At 37.2% G+C, this 16,753-nt stretch overlaps 1 protein-coding gene across 1 annotated transcript in view; it reads left to right on the top strand.

Moving 5' to 3' along the window:
- Positions 1-835: 835 nt before the first annotated feature.
- LOC306878130 (receptor-type tyrosine-protein phosphatase U) overlaps positions 836-16,753 on the top strand; it is a gene marked incomplete at both ends in the record, with an annotated part of 236,959 nt that continues 221,041 nt past the window's right edge. Inside the window, one exon of the mRNA XM_079430263.1 lies at positions 836-905. Within this exon, the coding sequence (XP_079286389.1) occupies positions 836-905 (70 nt within the window). The remainder of the gene's footprint in view (positions 906-16,753) is intronic.

Raw genomic sequence — 16,753 nt, 5'->3', positions numbered from 1 at the left:
TGAAGCCTATAGCAGTGGTTGTCATCTAGGACCTCGGTAAACTTCCATAGAGACCAAAATATTTAACTATTATGTAATATTATATAATATAAAATTATATTATATTTAAATATTCATATTAAAATGTTTTAAAATACTGTATATAGCCTATAATTTAAAGGTACATTTAAAACATCCTTAAACTGAAATAATAAAAATTAAGATAAAATGCCTACAGCTTACTATTGCTTTTTTACCCTCTGTCTTTTGCTTATACTGTTTTCACAATTATATCTTGATTTAGGTTTAATACATTTTTATCAGCTATCTCAAGTATGCTGTGAACACACACACACACACACACACACACACAGAGAAATTCAGATGCAGCAATGCAAAATAGGGGCCAAAAAGGCTGAGAACTAAACATGTTTTAAAGAATGCCTGCCCTTTTTCCTCATTTTGTCAACCAATATAAATCACATCATTAATTTCCTTCAGTTATGGAAGCTGCTTGTCTTTAGTAGCCGGGCTAAAGAGATTACAATGAATCATTATGTACATAGCCTGAGAACAGCAGGATGATTAGAGCTCAGCTTCTCGAAAGCCCCGCATGGGGGCGTCGTTCGCACACTTTGAAGCACACTACGCATACTGGAGCGCCAGAAGTGCGCTCGGAGAGAAAGAAACATCGCTTGGATCTGTTTATCCTGACGTCAGTTTGAACAGATCGCACTTCACGCGACTCCGAACTGAGCTTCGGCTGGATTTCGGGAATCCACACCATCACCATCCAAACTACTGGAGCCACTGAAATGATTTCGGCTTGTTTTCCCAACTGGACTAACAACATAAAATGAATACCTGCGCATTTCTCTTGATCCTGGCTGTTCAGATTCACGCCGACAGCGTAGAGGGACCAACAGGTAAAGTCCCGTTTATCTGGAGTTAACTTACAGAGATTGCGCACTTTCAAACTTGTGTGTGTTTTGAGGACTTGAGAAGCAGACGCTTGTTGTCTTGACAGCAAAGAGAGGCTGAGCTGCACTTCGAAGCCGCTGAACTTTTCTGATAATGGAGAGATTTGGTCTCGGTTGTCATAAAACTGTAAAGATCCCATCAGAAGCTTAAAATGAATTGTGTCTCGGGCTGTTTGTTATTTGGCGCGAGACTCATGTTTAAACAAATTCATAGTGTGAGTCTTTGAACTATTGTTATAGTATTCTTCATTGAAAACAGACGTCTGGAAGTTGTTTGGTGTAAAGTAAACAAGTGCAGCCTCATCGGCGAAGCTTTAAATCCGTTGAATGAACGAAACGTGGCTGCACCAGACGTGTTATAAAGGCAGCGAGGTGGCTCATAAATGAGTGTTTTTATATCAAATTCATGACAGAAGGAATTACAGTGGGTTGAATTGTGAAGGGAATTAACCAAGCATTTATGTAATTTTGTTGTTTTAAACTGAATCAACTTTTCTGATTATTCAAATCTTTATGCCTAAAACAATCATTTATTTATTTAACCACTAAATAATCATCATACACGTTTCACCAGAGGAATTATTATTTTTTACTCATTTTGTGTATTTATTTATTTTTGCCGTTTTAGTAGGGCTAAGTGCCTTGTGCAGAGTAGTATGAAGTACAGTGATGTAACCTACTGCGCTCTTTATTGCAGATAAAAAGCCCTCGCATTCAGTTTTGCTTATGAATGATCACAGCTTGTTTATGAGTTGTTCAGCGTCCTAGATGCTATTATCTCTTTTTTCTTAATCAATTTAATAACAAATCTGTCTTTTTAAAGTCCATCTTGAGGTTGGTGCCACTCTTCTGTCATTTATTTATTTATTATTATTACTTTTTTTTACTTTATAAGAAATGAGGGAATAAATATCTTGTCCAGTATAAGAGGGTCTGACCAAGCTGATGTTCATCTGGTTTAGCTGTGTGTGCTCAAAACCAGCCCACTGACCAGGCTGGGAGACCAATTAAGCAAACCAGTTTAGGCTGGTTATTTATTTATTTGCAAGGTAATGTGAAGATTGGGGTAAATTTATATTTTAATATACAAATGCAAATTGTACACATTCAAATGAATCATATTTATCATCTAATACTGTTTTCCCTCCTGAATTTTTTTTTAATGTAAATCAGCTGCTGGTGGTTTTAACTGCATGAGGGTCTCTCAGTCTGGTCAAGCAGGGTACTCGGCTGGTTGAGCTAAACGGCCTTTATAACAGCTCTAAGACCAACCAATAGACCCAAGCCTGTCCAGACTTGGAGACCAGCAAACCTTTTTGCATTTGTACATTTACATTATTTTCCATTATTTGGTTATCTGTGTTTTTAAGGAGCGTTGGCTGTTCTCCACACTTTTTGATTTCAGGTTTTACTATCCTCGTAGGCATAACCCGATCCGCACACACACTGAGATTATGAACTGCTTCCTCCTCCACACTGTCAGTGGGCTGTATGAAGACCGAGCAGGTACAGGGAAACTGAAGGGTGCCGCGTGTGATTGCTCATAATGGACCACTCCCTCGGAGCCAGGCTGTAGGAAACACGTCGCATGATTCGGCCAAGAAACTTGACAAACAATCATGATCCGTTTGAGGAAGCTATTGATTTTCAGTTAACTAAATGGCTTCCATTTAGCAAGCTGTCAGGTAGCTGTAGGGTTCTGTAACTACTGCTGCGGTCTGTGCATTCCCTCTGTTCTTCAGCTGCAGTCTAATCCTAGTTTCTGTTGGTTTTTGGCCTGATTTACACAGTGTAATCCACTCTTTATTGTGTTCGGCTGCTATTTCCGCCATTGTTTTTTTCCACATTTGTTTTGCCATGGCCTGGTTGACAGAAGGCAGCGATGAGTGACCCGATGTGAGATGAATACAGGCATTGTATCCAAGTGTCTACTTCATTTTTAGCTCTTCACACCCTTCCTGTTAAATTACATGCTTTGTGAGTTGTGCATCATTATTTTGACTTCGTAATATGATATTAATGAATGGATGAACTTTCTAAGCGCTGATGTCATTTAAAAAGAATTGAATAGTTCACAAAAATGTCTAGAAGCACACAATCCTTCACCAGTCATATAAAAGTATTTTTATTTATTTATTAATTAAAAATAAAAGAAAAAATATACTGATTTGACAATTAAAATGTACTGGAATCAGTCAATAGATTAATAATTAAGGTTAAATTTTTGTTCCTTACTTCTGAATAGCATAATGAAGCTGACCTTCAAGTGATTTTACCTTTCAAGGATATTTTCTTTTAGTTCTCCTGTTCATAATCGTAGATGCTGTCGCAATCCAAACTGTGTCGCTATGGAACTGACACAAGCAAATGTCTCTCATAATAAGGGGAATGAAGCACATCATTAGGATGAATAGGGAAATAATTAAAGCACATGACGATAATTATACTAAAGCTGTGACAGAATGGGGTAGCTTCACATTAGCTAGTGATGGAATCTCTGGAGGCTTGACATGCAGTGCTCTTTGTTGGGATGTGCAGCTATGCTCTATTCTGATGTATTGACATCTGGAATAATCTGGTAAAGTCAGATTATGTCTATAGATATAATCTATCATACTACCGTATTTATTCCTCAATGTGTGTTGTGGGTTTAGTAGGAGTTGACATGATGTAGGTCTTGTTGATATTATTGATTGATTATTGTAGATATTAGGAGATAAAATGATTTTAATGACTATCATGTCATGTGACCCCAGCCTAATTGTATAGTGTAAAAAAAAAAAAAAATCAAATGGTTGACCAATGGGCTGGAAGATTGTTTTTCTGTGACACATCTTTGTGACAATTTCCATTGAACTATCTTTAAAGGAAAGTTTCTTTATTACATTTTTTTTTTTTTTTTTTTAGTGGTGTGCCACATTTAATGATTGTGGGACACGAACATTTAGCACCGGTTTTAAAAGTAATCCAAATTAATTAAAAATAATTATTTCTGGTGTTACTTGTAACATGTAGACATCTGGACTTATAAAGTGAGTGTTTAGTTAGTGTTGTTTTCCTCCTACTAATAGCTATATCAGTTATCAGCTTCTAAATATAATGAATTATCATTACATGTACCAGCCAAAATTTCCATATGGGTTCATCTTTATTAATTTCACTGGATATTTGCTCAAAATTGCCACTTTTGTTCATTGGCAAAGTGTAGGCTGGATAAATAGACTTGGCTTATATTGGACTGTCACTTAGAGGAGTACATCTTATACACAAGCTCTTGAATTTGGAGACCTTTTCAATATGCTATCAACCATGTTTGGAAAGGAAGAGTTTCTGTCCTTCCCCTGTACCTAATTGGCTTCCTCAGGTGTGCTGGACTGTCAGTCCTCTAGCTTAGTTATAGCTTAGACTGCAACTGTTTCTTGTAGTACAGAGCATGGCATGTGCATTAAGGTGTTATCCATTTTCCGGGATCCATTGCAGAAGCACTGCAGTAGCTGGGTGAGCCCAGATCATGGAAAGCAGCTATATTTCACAGAGCCATAATTGTGGTCATGATGCAAATTACCTCAGGACATGAAACCTTTGTTTGCTTTCAAAGGTGCTTTTAAAAGGTGAAGAATGCAGTTTCTGCGTGATACTGTGACCTAGTGGAATGATAAAAAAGCCTATTTCCAAAACAACCTTTGTAAGTTTACTTATCACACCCTTTCATGCATTGTGATCATTCTTCTTATCCTTACAATATCTTACTATTTTATCTGGAGATTGACAGTTAAAAGACAACATGTTTGGCAAAAACCTGAGACTGTAACTCTTTCTCTCACAGCCTTGTTTTAATCCGTGTTAAATTCAATATGGCGTCTCCAAATTCCTCAATCTTGTTTAAAACACCATTGTCTGTCTCGATTATTTTGTGTTTCAATTTTAGTTTGCACTTCTATAACTGAATCTGAATTGACCAGCCATGGTCCCACACCAAGTTTGCACTTCTATAACTGAATCTGAATTGACCAGCCATGGTCCCACACCAAGTTAACACCCTCTGGCTCAGCCTGCTACAGTAGCCATTCCAACTATTACTGTTGTTTGAGCTGGAAAGAGATTGACGGATCTGAGCAGACTGCTCTAAATGTTTTGTTGGTGCCTGGGAGGCTCAATGTTTACACTTTTGGATAAACCCTTGAATGGCATATTTAGACAATGCACAATAAACTGGGTTATGAACATGTATTTTGGCATAAAAAAAATCTTACAAACTTCAACTTTAAAGGAATATGTCACCAAAAATTAAACTTTCCTCATTATTTATTCATCCCCAGGCCATGCAAAATATATATTACTTTTATTCTGCAGCTGAGGAGAAATTAAAGTTTTGGAGAAAAACATTCCAGAATTTTGTAATCTATTTAGAATAAAATGCAATCAGATGAGGCTTCCAAATTTTGGCAGATCCAAAGTAATCCATGCAACCCCAGAACCCCCCCCAAAAAAACAACAACAACAACAACTATATACTGTACTGCTACAACTACTTGGTTAAGTTCATGACCTCTTGTGTGAAGTTTGTGCATTTAAGTTGCCTAAACATGGATTTTGGACCATCAAAAATGGTCAATGTTGAGCCCCGTTCATTTGCAATTGAGTGTTTTCCTTCAAAACCTTAATTTCTCTTGGGCAGAAAAAATATTCTAGAGGGCCTGGGGGTGAATAATTAGGATAATCATGAAATTTTAATTTTTAGGTGAACTATTTCTTTAAGGTGGCATACAGAGGTTGATTTGCTGTGAAGTTATGAAAGTACAAATGAAGTTTCAGAGGGTTTTCCCCACTGATTACGAGATAATGCAGGTGTCTGAACATCAATGAGACCGCCCCGGTGCCCAGGTGTAGGCGTGAGACCGTGGTAGGAGGGCTCGGATGTCTCAGGCACCCAGATATTATGCATCAAACAGATTCATTAATCAGAATCATCCTGACATCCAAATTCTTTGACCTAAGCTAATTGCAGAGTACCTGTAAAACAGGAGGCGGCGAGGACCCTGGTGACCAGAATTTTATTTCCTTTGTAATTAAGGAAATTGCATAGCGTCTTTTTTTTTTTTTTTGCACTTCCATCTGCAGTGGAATCTCAAAGGACTTCTTTTTTTTATTTTTTCTTCCCAGTCCTGACTGCGTTTAGCGCTGCTGAAATAATGAGGAAATGTGTCAGAGAGGGTTTTGAAAGCAACAGCTGAGAGCGCTCGTTCCCCCAGCATCAGAGGCAGTCCGTCTCGTCGAGAAATGTTTTCTTTGGACTTGCCTGTCAAACTGCTCTGGACTTATAAGAGGTATGAGGTTGGGACGGGAGGGGGTTTTGGGAAAGGGGGACTGCCAGAGGGCTCTCTCCTCCTCCTCTTCAAACGGCAGGGCTGCTCTGAATCAACATCTGATGGGAAATGAGCGTATGACAACAGAGCGAACCGGTGCTGTCTTTTCCTTTTGTTGTCTCTGGAAGGCTGCTCCGTTCCTCAGTGATTTATCTACGGATTTCAAAAAAACAGTTCCAATTTCAAGGGGCCCCTGATGGAAATTTGGCTCTGAGAGGATCTGAGGCTGGTGTTTAGATGTGAAAATGACAGTGAAATAGACTCTATAGATAGACTAGATAGATCATAATAGACTCCGGAACAGGAGGTCACTTAGAAGCCTCGGCTTACCCTTAGGTTTTGTGAGTTTTGCTAGAGGAAGTGCTCAGCTCTGTTAGATTCTCCCACTACCCAGGTGCAGCTTTTTTTAATTCATCCTGACAGTGCGCTCTATGATTTGTTCTCCTCCTTACAAGCAGTAATGCCCGAGGCTACATTTTTTTTCATTTTCAGGAAGCTTTTTGCCTTAACTTTGTTTAGTGTCTGTTGAGCAGCACCACGTATCAGAGGATTGCAGGTGTTTACACTGTGTGGGTGGTGAATATGCTTTATTTTTAAGCACAGTAATTTCAGCAGTGATGGTAAACAATGATTGAGACCAAAGGGCGTCTCTGCAATGGCTTTTTGAATTATATCCACCCAGGATACAAATGAACACCTGCCAAGTGCCAAATGCAAGTAAAATTTCCTCAGATGTTGTTAATTGCAATTTAGGAGCATATTTCCAATTGCAAATTCAGCATTTTGCGGGGTAGACTTTATCAAGTTTGTCAGTAAACAAATAGCCTATGATGTTGAAAGAAGTCTTAGAAGTCATTTATTTGATCAAAAATACAGTAAAAACAGTGATATTGTGAAATATTATTACTTTATTATTAATTAACATGTTAATTCTTCTTTAAAAAGTGACTAAAATTATATAAAAAAAAATTCAAGGTTCAAAAGAACTGCATTTATTTGAAATACAAAAATATTTTGTAATATCATAAATGTGTTTACTGTCAATTTTGATCAGTTTAATTCATGCTTGCAGAATAATTGAGATTTGTTTTTTATAAAAACCCCAGATTTATGTATTAATAACTCTGATTAATAGCATCCAAAATATAAATTTGTGTTTACATAAAATACTGTATGTGTGTGTACTGTGCATATTTATGTGTGTATATATATATATATATATATATATATATATATAGTGTCCACATGTATTTAAGAAGTACTTACATATATAAATCTAAATATATATTACATATATTTCTTAATTTATGTGTGGGTACTGTGTATATACATGTACAGTATATATTTATGTAAACACTAACTTTTATTTTGGAAGCGATTAATTGTTTTGACAGCCCTAATACACTTGTGAAATGCAACTAAAAATTGCTGGTAAGAAATCACTAATAAATTTTTGTTTTTAATATACTGTCTTCCTTGCCTGGTAGTCTGACAAAGTAAATTTCACATGCTTTATCAACCTGTTGTGGAAGTTATTTCAAACTGTGAAGGTGCTGGTTTTCAATAACCTTATTGTATGAGTTAATAAACATTATCTTTACAGTTCACCTACTACATTTGCCTCTGAATACTTTTTCCCTGAATTCATTCTTGAACTCTTTCAGTCTGATGGTTCTCAGGAGTATTTTTGAAGGGACAGTGTTTGGTCTGTAATGGTGCTTAGGCCTTCTGAGTGCAGGCCTTCTTGCCATTAGAGTACCTTATGCTTTTGCTTTTTCATTCGATTTTTCTGTCATTAGAAAAGCCAGCCAGCCACTCAAGAGTCCCTCTCAGCTCCTGAAAGATCTGCTCTGAGAAATGTCACAACAGCCAAGGACATAATTGTACAGAACATGTTTTTTTGTGGTAAGATTTCCTCAATGGACAGCTAATTAAGGTCGTTGAGGTCGGGAACCAGTCATGTTCGATCGAAACACTCGATTTAGGATGTAGAGAAGTAATTTGCCACAAAAAATTGGTTAAACTCAAAACTAGGATGCTGGGAGACTTCTTTTCTTCTTTGCTTTACGAAGTAGTTGAGGAACTTTAAAGCACATGACCCTTTGAAGTTTTTCTGATTAATTTAGCCTTCATTTTTAACAAATGAAAGCATATCTTAAGAATTATAATATAAAATTGTAACATAAATAGATGGATTTAATATTTAAGTGCACTGTTGGCCCTCAGTTTAACATTTTAAGATGGATCTGAACTTTAGTTACATGTGCTTTGTGTTCTGTTAGTATATAATTAATACATTTGGTATCTAATAGTCTGCGATATCTATAAAGAGCATTAGCCTTCAGGAATTTCAATGGTGTTTTTCCTGAACATCTCTCTCTCTTTTTATTTTTATTTTGTAGTGATACTTGCGATGCAACTCTCAGCAAGTCTTTGTGCTGGTCTTTTGTCTTCATGACCTGTTTTGAAGGTCTGTGCTTGTTCCAACGCTTTCTCATAATCTATATGGCCTAGTGGCATTTTCTTTGTACCTTTGCTTTATACAAATGGGGTGAGCTCTTGTCTGAATCATTTATCCGATTTGCCAGTTCCTGGCAAGTACAATGATTTGAGGATGCAAAATGTCCTGTCAGTAGAATAGATCTTTTGTGGTTGCGTGACTCTTTATTCTTTCTTTCATTTAATTTAAACCTCTCCCTCTTCTGCTATTTCTTTCGCTCTTAACTCTCACAGTATTTCCCAGACTGTAAACATAATGCTGATAAGACTGCTTATAACTTCTGATTTATGGCAAAAATACCCATTTCCCTGACCTTTTAGGTTGTTTTGGATATATCATGCTTTGTGTTCTCCCTGATTAGCATTTAGTTTGTTTATATTGGCTTTTGTGTAATGTCTAAATGCTATCAAAGGAATATACACACAGCTGTCTCATAACTCTCAGGGATGTACTGATGAGGTTTGTGGTGGAGCTCTGGAGGTTTCTGAATTTCATCTTGGCCCTAGTGCTGCTCTGACAGACTGGAGAGATTTACACCGGTCCTGCCCTTATTCTCCATACTCAGTCTCTTGGTGGCCCCATCCAGCAGAGATTAAAGTTGTATTGATCCATGAGCCCAGGAAAGTCCATTTCACTAAGACTCCATCAAACAAGGACCCCCTTTATGAACCATGTGTTTATGATATAGAGACATGAAATATAGCAGGTATGAAATATAGTGGGTGAAAGCCATCCAGACTCATACCTGGACTCATATGAATGTAATGTGATCGTAAGATATCTTGTGTAACCCTCAGGAAGGATTTAGAGTACATTTGGATTTCCTTGTCTTTGCTTTCATTGTAAAGTGGGAAATGTAAATTTTTTTTCACTGGGGATTTTCCAATATAGAAATGTTAGCCGATTTGATAGCTAATAATAAAAGGTAATAATAGACCCCATACAGAATCTGTGTTTGCATCTGTTCCATCCAGAGCCGATATATTTCACTGTATTTATACAGTATATATTTTTTTCAGTCAAAATATGTATTTAAAATATAGCAGATTTCAGTTAACTTTTTCAATCAAAATATGAATATTTTTTGAATATACAGTGGTGTGAAAAAGTGTTGGCCCCCTTCCTGATTTTAAATTTTTAAAACAATCCAAACCCACATGGCCCTGTGTGAAAAAGTGTTTGCCCCTTAAACCTAATAACTGGTTGGGCCACCCTTAGCAGCAACAACTGCAATCAAGAAAGAGACTGTGCAAAAATGGCCTGCATGGCAGAGTTCCAAGACGAAAACAGCTGCTGAGCAAAAAGAACATAAAAGCTCGTCTCAGTTTTGCCAGAAAACATCTTGATGATCCCCAAGACTTTTGGGAAAATACTCTGTTGACTGACGAGACAAAAGTTGAACTTTTTGGAAGGTAGGGCTGGGTATCGAGTTCGATACTTTTTAGGCACCGACCGAATTGCCTCGATATCACCGAGTATCAAAAAACATCTTGTCGTTCGGTACCAAATTTCGATACCTAAGGGGTTAATCTCATCACCGTCAGTGAGCCAATAATCCTGCAGCACTAGGTGTGTTTGACTAGAAACGGCGACGCGCAGATTGATCAGTGTTTGACCTCCGCGAGAGCGTTTCTAAAGCGCACGGAGCAGTCCGCTCTTTAAATCGCGCGGTTTGTTTATTATACACAGACTGAAGGATGCGTGACGCTCGCGGTCATTTCAGCGTCTGACACCTCACTAAATGAGGACATGGACAACATCTCCAGACCTGCTCTGAAAGTCACTTCATGAGCATTTTACCGTTTGATTAGAGTAAAACTAACTCATATCATATACACACAGAACTGTAAAGGTATTCCAGGCAACCCGTCAAAATAAAAGTTCGGTTTAAGCTGGAAGACACTGCGGCAGAAATATATTAATATTGTTCAGCAGACAGTACTGCTACTACTAGGCTACTATTAAAATTAAAACTTTTTTTTTTTTTTTTTTTAGATAAAAAAAAAAAAGATAAATTAAATTAATGTTTTATGTCTTCGTTTGAAAACCAGATACAGAACACAGAATTTCTGAGGAAAAATAAAACATTTCATAAGGCTATTTTAAGAATAAATTTAAATAAACTAAGTTGTTTTTATGCATTCAAATAATTAGACATACTACACCAGAATTTAATAACAATAAATGTTATTAAATGTTATTATGGTGAAAGAAAATAAAACACCCACTTATGAAAGTGGATGGATTTCAAATTTCTTGAAGTCTTTAACAACCTAGAAATGATGATTCTGTCTGAGCTATGTGTTTTAAAATGAACACGCACTAATGTAAACGTAGCCTAACAGATGTGCAAACTGAAAACAATTTTAACTTTATTAAAATTATTTATTTATTTATTGTGTTGGATATATTTTGTTCCTTTGTGCAGTGGCTCAGGAGATGAGGCTTTGAGTCTGTATAAATATCAACAAGCTAAAAAAATAGTTTTTTGAGATAATGTAATCTTTTTAAAACTGATTTCATAAAACTGGTATCGAAAAAAGTATCGTTCAGGAACCGGTATCGAACTCAAGGTATCGGTATCGATATCAAAAAGTTTTGAACGATACCCAGCCCTATTGGAAGGTGTGTGTCCCATTACATCTGGCGTAAAAGCATTTCAGAAAAAGAACATCATACCAACAGTAAAATATGATGGTGGTAGTGTGATGGTCTGGGGCTGTTTTGCTGCTTCAGGTCCTGCAAGACTTGCTGTGATAAATGGAACCATGCTGTCTACCAAAAAATCCTGAAGGACAATGTCTGGCCATCTGTTCGTGACCTCAAGCTGAAGCGAGCTTGGGTTTTGCAGCAGGACAATGATCCAAAACACACCAGCAAATCCACCTCTGAATGGCTGAAGAAAAACAAAATGAAGACTTTGGAGTGGCCTAGTCAAAGTCCTGACCTGAATCCTATTGAGATGCTGTGGCATGACCTTAAAAAGGCGGTTCATGCTCGAAAACCCTCCAATGTGGCTGAATTACAACAATTCTGCCAAGATGAGTGGGCCAAATTTCCTCCACAGCGCTGTAACAGACTCATTGCAAGTTACCACAAACGCTTGATTGCAGTTGTTGTTGCTAAGGGTGGCCCAACCAGTTACTAGGTTTAGGGGGCTAGCACTTTTCCACGCAGGGCCATGTTGGTTTGGATTTTGTTTTCCCTTCATAATGAAAAACTTAATTAAAAAACTGCATGTTGTGTTTACTTGTGTTATCTTTGATTAATATTTAAATTTGTTTGATGATCTGAAACAAAGTGTGATAAACATGCAAAAAAAAAAAAAAAAATCAGGAAGGGGGCCAACATTTTTTCACACCACTGTATTTGTGCATTCACTTATTTATTAAATAAGTTGCAACTTTTAATTTTAGATTTTAAATATATTTATTGAAAAAATATTTATTTATTGCTAAATTCTGCTATATCTTAAATATTAAATTATACATTTTAATTTTAAAATTATTTTAAAAAGCTGCTATGTCTGCTTCTATTATCGGTCGAATTTATCTCATGTTGCACACAATTCTAATAATAACCAATAACGATATGACCATGATATGCTGTGCATTCCTTGTCATTTCTGAGTGAATTTGGAAGCACATAGACAGACAAATGCATCTTACTTCACCTCTATAAATATCTCCAAAAAGTGATTCCAACTTCTAGAAACTCTGGCACTTTTCAGCAATTATTGGCAGCGAGTACAAGCGCTAGATCACAGATGCAATCTGTCATGCTTGTTAGATCTCATCATAAACACACCCATCTGGTAGGCCACTCGCTGCCTGTCGATTTCTTTCTCCTGCTCTTTCTCATTCACACAAGCGTCGTGACACCCAAGCAGAAAGTTACCGCACATGCTTCTGGATACACAATCTGCAGCCTTTGTCACTCCTCGAAGATCCTATGGGAAAGTTTCGAGTTATATAGTCTCAGGCATCGATCTATGAGTAGATTTAGTTAGAATTTCAGAAATCCACTGAATTTGTTCTGCCCTCATCATATGACGCTGGGTCAGGAGTGGATGTGTGCCAAACCTCTCGGCTATTTCCTCCTCTGGCAAGCAAACGGCTTTAGCTGCAGCACCCATCATCTTTCTTGATTTCCAAAAAGTCATCTTGTTGCCCAATTACAGTCAGCCATTGTCAAGCTGCGCACCATTTGCAGAGTTAAATAAGCAAAGAAAGGTTGTGGATCACCGTTTATGCATGCCCAGTGTTAACGTCAGCACTCGCTGTTTAGGTAACGCTATGAAATATGAAACCACCATATGATCAACAGCCCTTTCTAATGAAGTTTCCTGTTACTACTGTATAGGAAAAGTTGTAAGCCTGCATAACAGGTTCTCTGTCTGTTTATATATTTATATATTAGATTTTAAATATACATATATACAGCGTTTCCCATGGGCCATGCCCCCTCCCCACCGAAGAATCACATGCACTCAGAATTAGACAAGTAAATAGTAAATAATAAAATATGAACGAATAAAGTGATGACAATCAATAGTACAAACAAATACAAGATACAATTTAAATTTGTAATCTATTCAACTGTAAAATAACACTGGATATTCTTCACTGTATAAATAGACAGTAATGACAGACAGCAGCAGGTTTATTTAGGCTGCTGTCTCTTTAAGACCTCATGCAGGGATCTAATATACTGTTACACAGAGCTCTATGCTTACTTTAATTTTTAGGACCACTTTTCCTCCTAATTTAAAAATAATTTAGGAGCACCTTCTGATCAATAATTCAAAATTCTGATAAAAAAATTAGCCTTCCTAATACGAGGTGATATTTGACTCCTTAAAGGGATTTACAGAGGAATTTTCTTTTTACATCTGGCATTTTTCAAGTTTTATGGCATCTGTCAAATTCAATTTTTTTTATTTATAAGCTTTTTAGAATTTCTAATTGAAACAATATAATAAGAAATAGAATAAGACAAATAAGTTAGCAATCATATGAAATTAGTATTAATAAAACATGTATTTGTACTACAGAGGTGGCACAGAAGATAACCATAAAAGTGGCTTGTAGGTACGTTTAATGAGGCTCAGAGGTGGAGTGCAGATAAATTCATAAATTCATGTTGAGATTAATGTTTTAAATATACAATGTTGAATATAGAAATATTAAATGATTCAAATTATACTTTAATAACTGTCACCGTCCCGTATACGGGACGCCTAAATTTACTTCAATATATTACCATTAAATCCTAATCTAATCATGACAAACTATATATCGTTGGAAAGGTGTTAAAAATTATTTAGGAGCAGTAATAGAATAATTTATGACAAGAGCGCACCTCAAAACATATACACCATAACAGGAGCTCTGACCTTTGACACAAAAATTATTTTTGTTTCCTTTTTTTCCTATCACGTTTTAGTAATCGTCATATTATATATCATTTGAAAGCTTAAAATCTGAAAATTCATCCTGTGAAAAACATTTTGAAATTGGATATTGTGTTACCATAGAAATGTTACTTTAAAATCTTTTAGCGGCTCCTCCCCCTTAGTGGGAGGTGTCATATTCCAAATGTATTACGGTCTTATAGAATCAAAACTTTTTATAATCTTGACGCAATACATATCATCGGAAAGGTATGAGTCTCAAGATTCCATATTTGGTGGTATTTTGTGATAGGAGTAATAGTGAGAGAGAAATTGATACATTTGTGACAGAAAAGTGCATAAAAAATTCAATGGGTTTGAATGGCTGTTTGTGGTATAACGCCTAAACAAAATTGCATAGTAACCTCAATTTTTTTTTTATCAACTTCAAATTTGGAACACAACTTATGTAGACACATGGCTTTAATGTTATGCCGAATTTGGATTAAAACATTTTGTAAAATATTTATTTTATTATAATAATACTGTACATTTTATTTACTGTACGGTATTTATTTACGGTGACACCATTGCACATGCAAGATGTACTGGGAGAAGTGCGATCATTAGACGGCCAATCGTCATTTCCAAAAGGAAAATATTCCCCTTCAGAGTCAGAATCGGCAAATAACATTTGCAACAATTCCTCACAGTACAACTTTTTATTAGCCATTTGGCGATTTTTCTCTCACAAATATCACAATTTACTCACACGCTATGAACTGATCTACTTCCACATCAATAACACCATAGCTCACTTGCTCTGCTATTTCCTTGAACAATTTTGGTCTATAATCGAAGTACGACGTCTGCCATCTAGTGGAAGGGAATACAAATGAGATAGTACCCTATATTAGGAACTACAGCCTATTTCATGAAGTATGACGGCTTGTCGCAATTTTGCGACTTTGGCGCTTAGAGGGTTAAATGTGAAAGGTGTGATCGGCGCGTGGGCGTGACCGCATTAGATAGGAGTTGAGACGGGAAAACTGGACAACGCCTTGGTTTCATACGGATTACTTTAACATAGGATATTTCTTTTGGACGTGACTTCATTTAAAAGTAGATATTTCAAGCTTTCTATACAGATATTTCTCATGTATTTGAGGCGAGTATTCACGGAGATTCATGTTGTTTTATTTACGTGTCTGTGAAGAGAGGTGACAGAGACATAGCCGGCAGAGAACGCACCCTGTTTACTTTGTCTATTTTTTAAAAGCACAGTGTTTTGTTGTTATTATGACTATACACAAAAGTAGACCCTTTGCAGTTTCAAATGATACCTTACTCTTATCTGTAGGATCAAAACTTGTGGAGTATTTTTAGTTCGTTTCGCATCATAAAGAAAAAACGAGACCGCCCGCACCGGTGCGGGCTTCAACCCCAGGGGGTTAACCTCCTGTCTGTAAGCAGACTCGTCACCATCCTGAGTGAGGCTGATCAGTGTGGTGTTGTCTGCAAACTTCAGGAGCTTGACAGAGGGGTGTTTAGAGGTGCAGTCGTTGGTGTAGAGGGAGAAGAGCAGTGGGGAGAGAACGCAGCCCTGAGGAGCTCCAGTGCTGATGGTACGAGTGCCGGATGTGAATTTACCAAGCTTTACTAGCTGATGTCTGTCTGTCTGTCAGGAAGCTGTTGATCCACTGACAGACAGAGGTGGGGACGGAGAGCTGGGTTAGTTTATTCTGAAAGGTGTCCGTGATGATGGTGTTAAAAGCGGAGCTGAAGTCCACAAACAGGATACTCACATAAGTCCCTGGTCTGTCCAGATGGTGCAGGATGAAGTGCAGTCCCATATTTACAGCATCATCCACAGACCTGTTTGCTCTGTAGGCAAACTGCAGGGGGTCCAGTGATGTCCTTCAGATAAGCCAAAACCAGTCTTTCAAATGATTTCATGGCCACAGACATTAGAGCCACAGGTCTGTAGTCATTAAGTCCAGTAATTTTGGGTTTCTTTGGGACGGGGATGATGGTGGAGCGTTTGAAGCATGAGGGGACTTCTCACAGCTCCAGTGATCTGTTGAAGATCTGTGTGAAGATGGGGGCCAGCTGATCAGCACAGGTTTTTAGGCAGGCTGGTGACACACCGTCTGGGCCTGGTGCTTTCCTTCTTTTGTTCTTTCTGAAGACCTGGCACATGTCATCTTCACTGATTTGAATTGTAGGTGTGGGGGAGAGGGGGTTGCTGGAGGTGTTCATGGTTGTGTGGAGAGGTGTTCAGGGTTGTTTTTTCAAACCTATAGTAAAAGTCATTCAAATCGTCTGCTAGTTGTTGATTCTCCAGAGCGCTGGGGGATGGTGACTTGTAACTGATGATAACTTTCATACCTTTCCACACTGAAGCAGTATCACTGGAAGATAATTTGTTCCTTAGCTTGTCAGAATAATTCCTCTTTGCCATTCTGATCTCCTTATATCTTAAATAAAACTTGTTGAAAAAATGCTGTCTTAAATAATTGATTTATTTATGTATTTA

Source organism: Barbus barbus, assembly GCF_936440315.1.
Source record: "Barbus barbus genome assembly, chromosome: 12".
In the NCBI taxonomy this organism is placed as follows: domain Eukaryota; kingdom Metazoa; phylum Chordata; class Actinopteri; order Cypriniformes; family Cyprinidae; genus Barbus; species Barbus barbus.
This window is presented reverse-complemented; position numbering and strand designations above follow the sequence as displayed.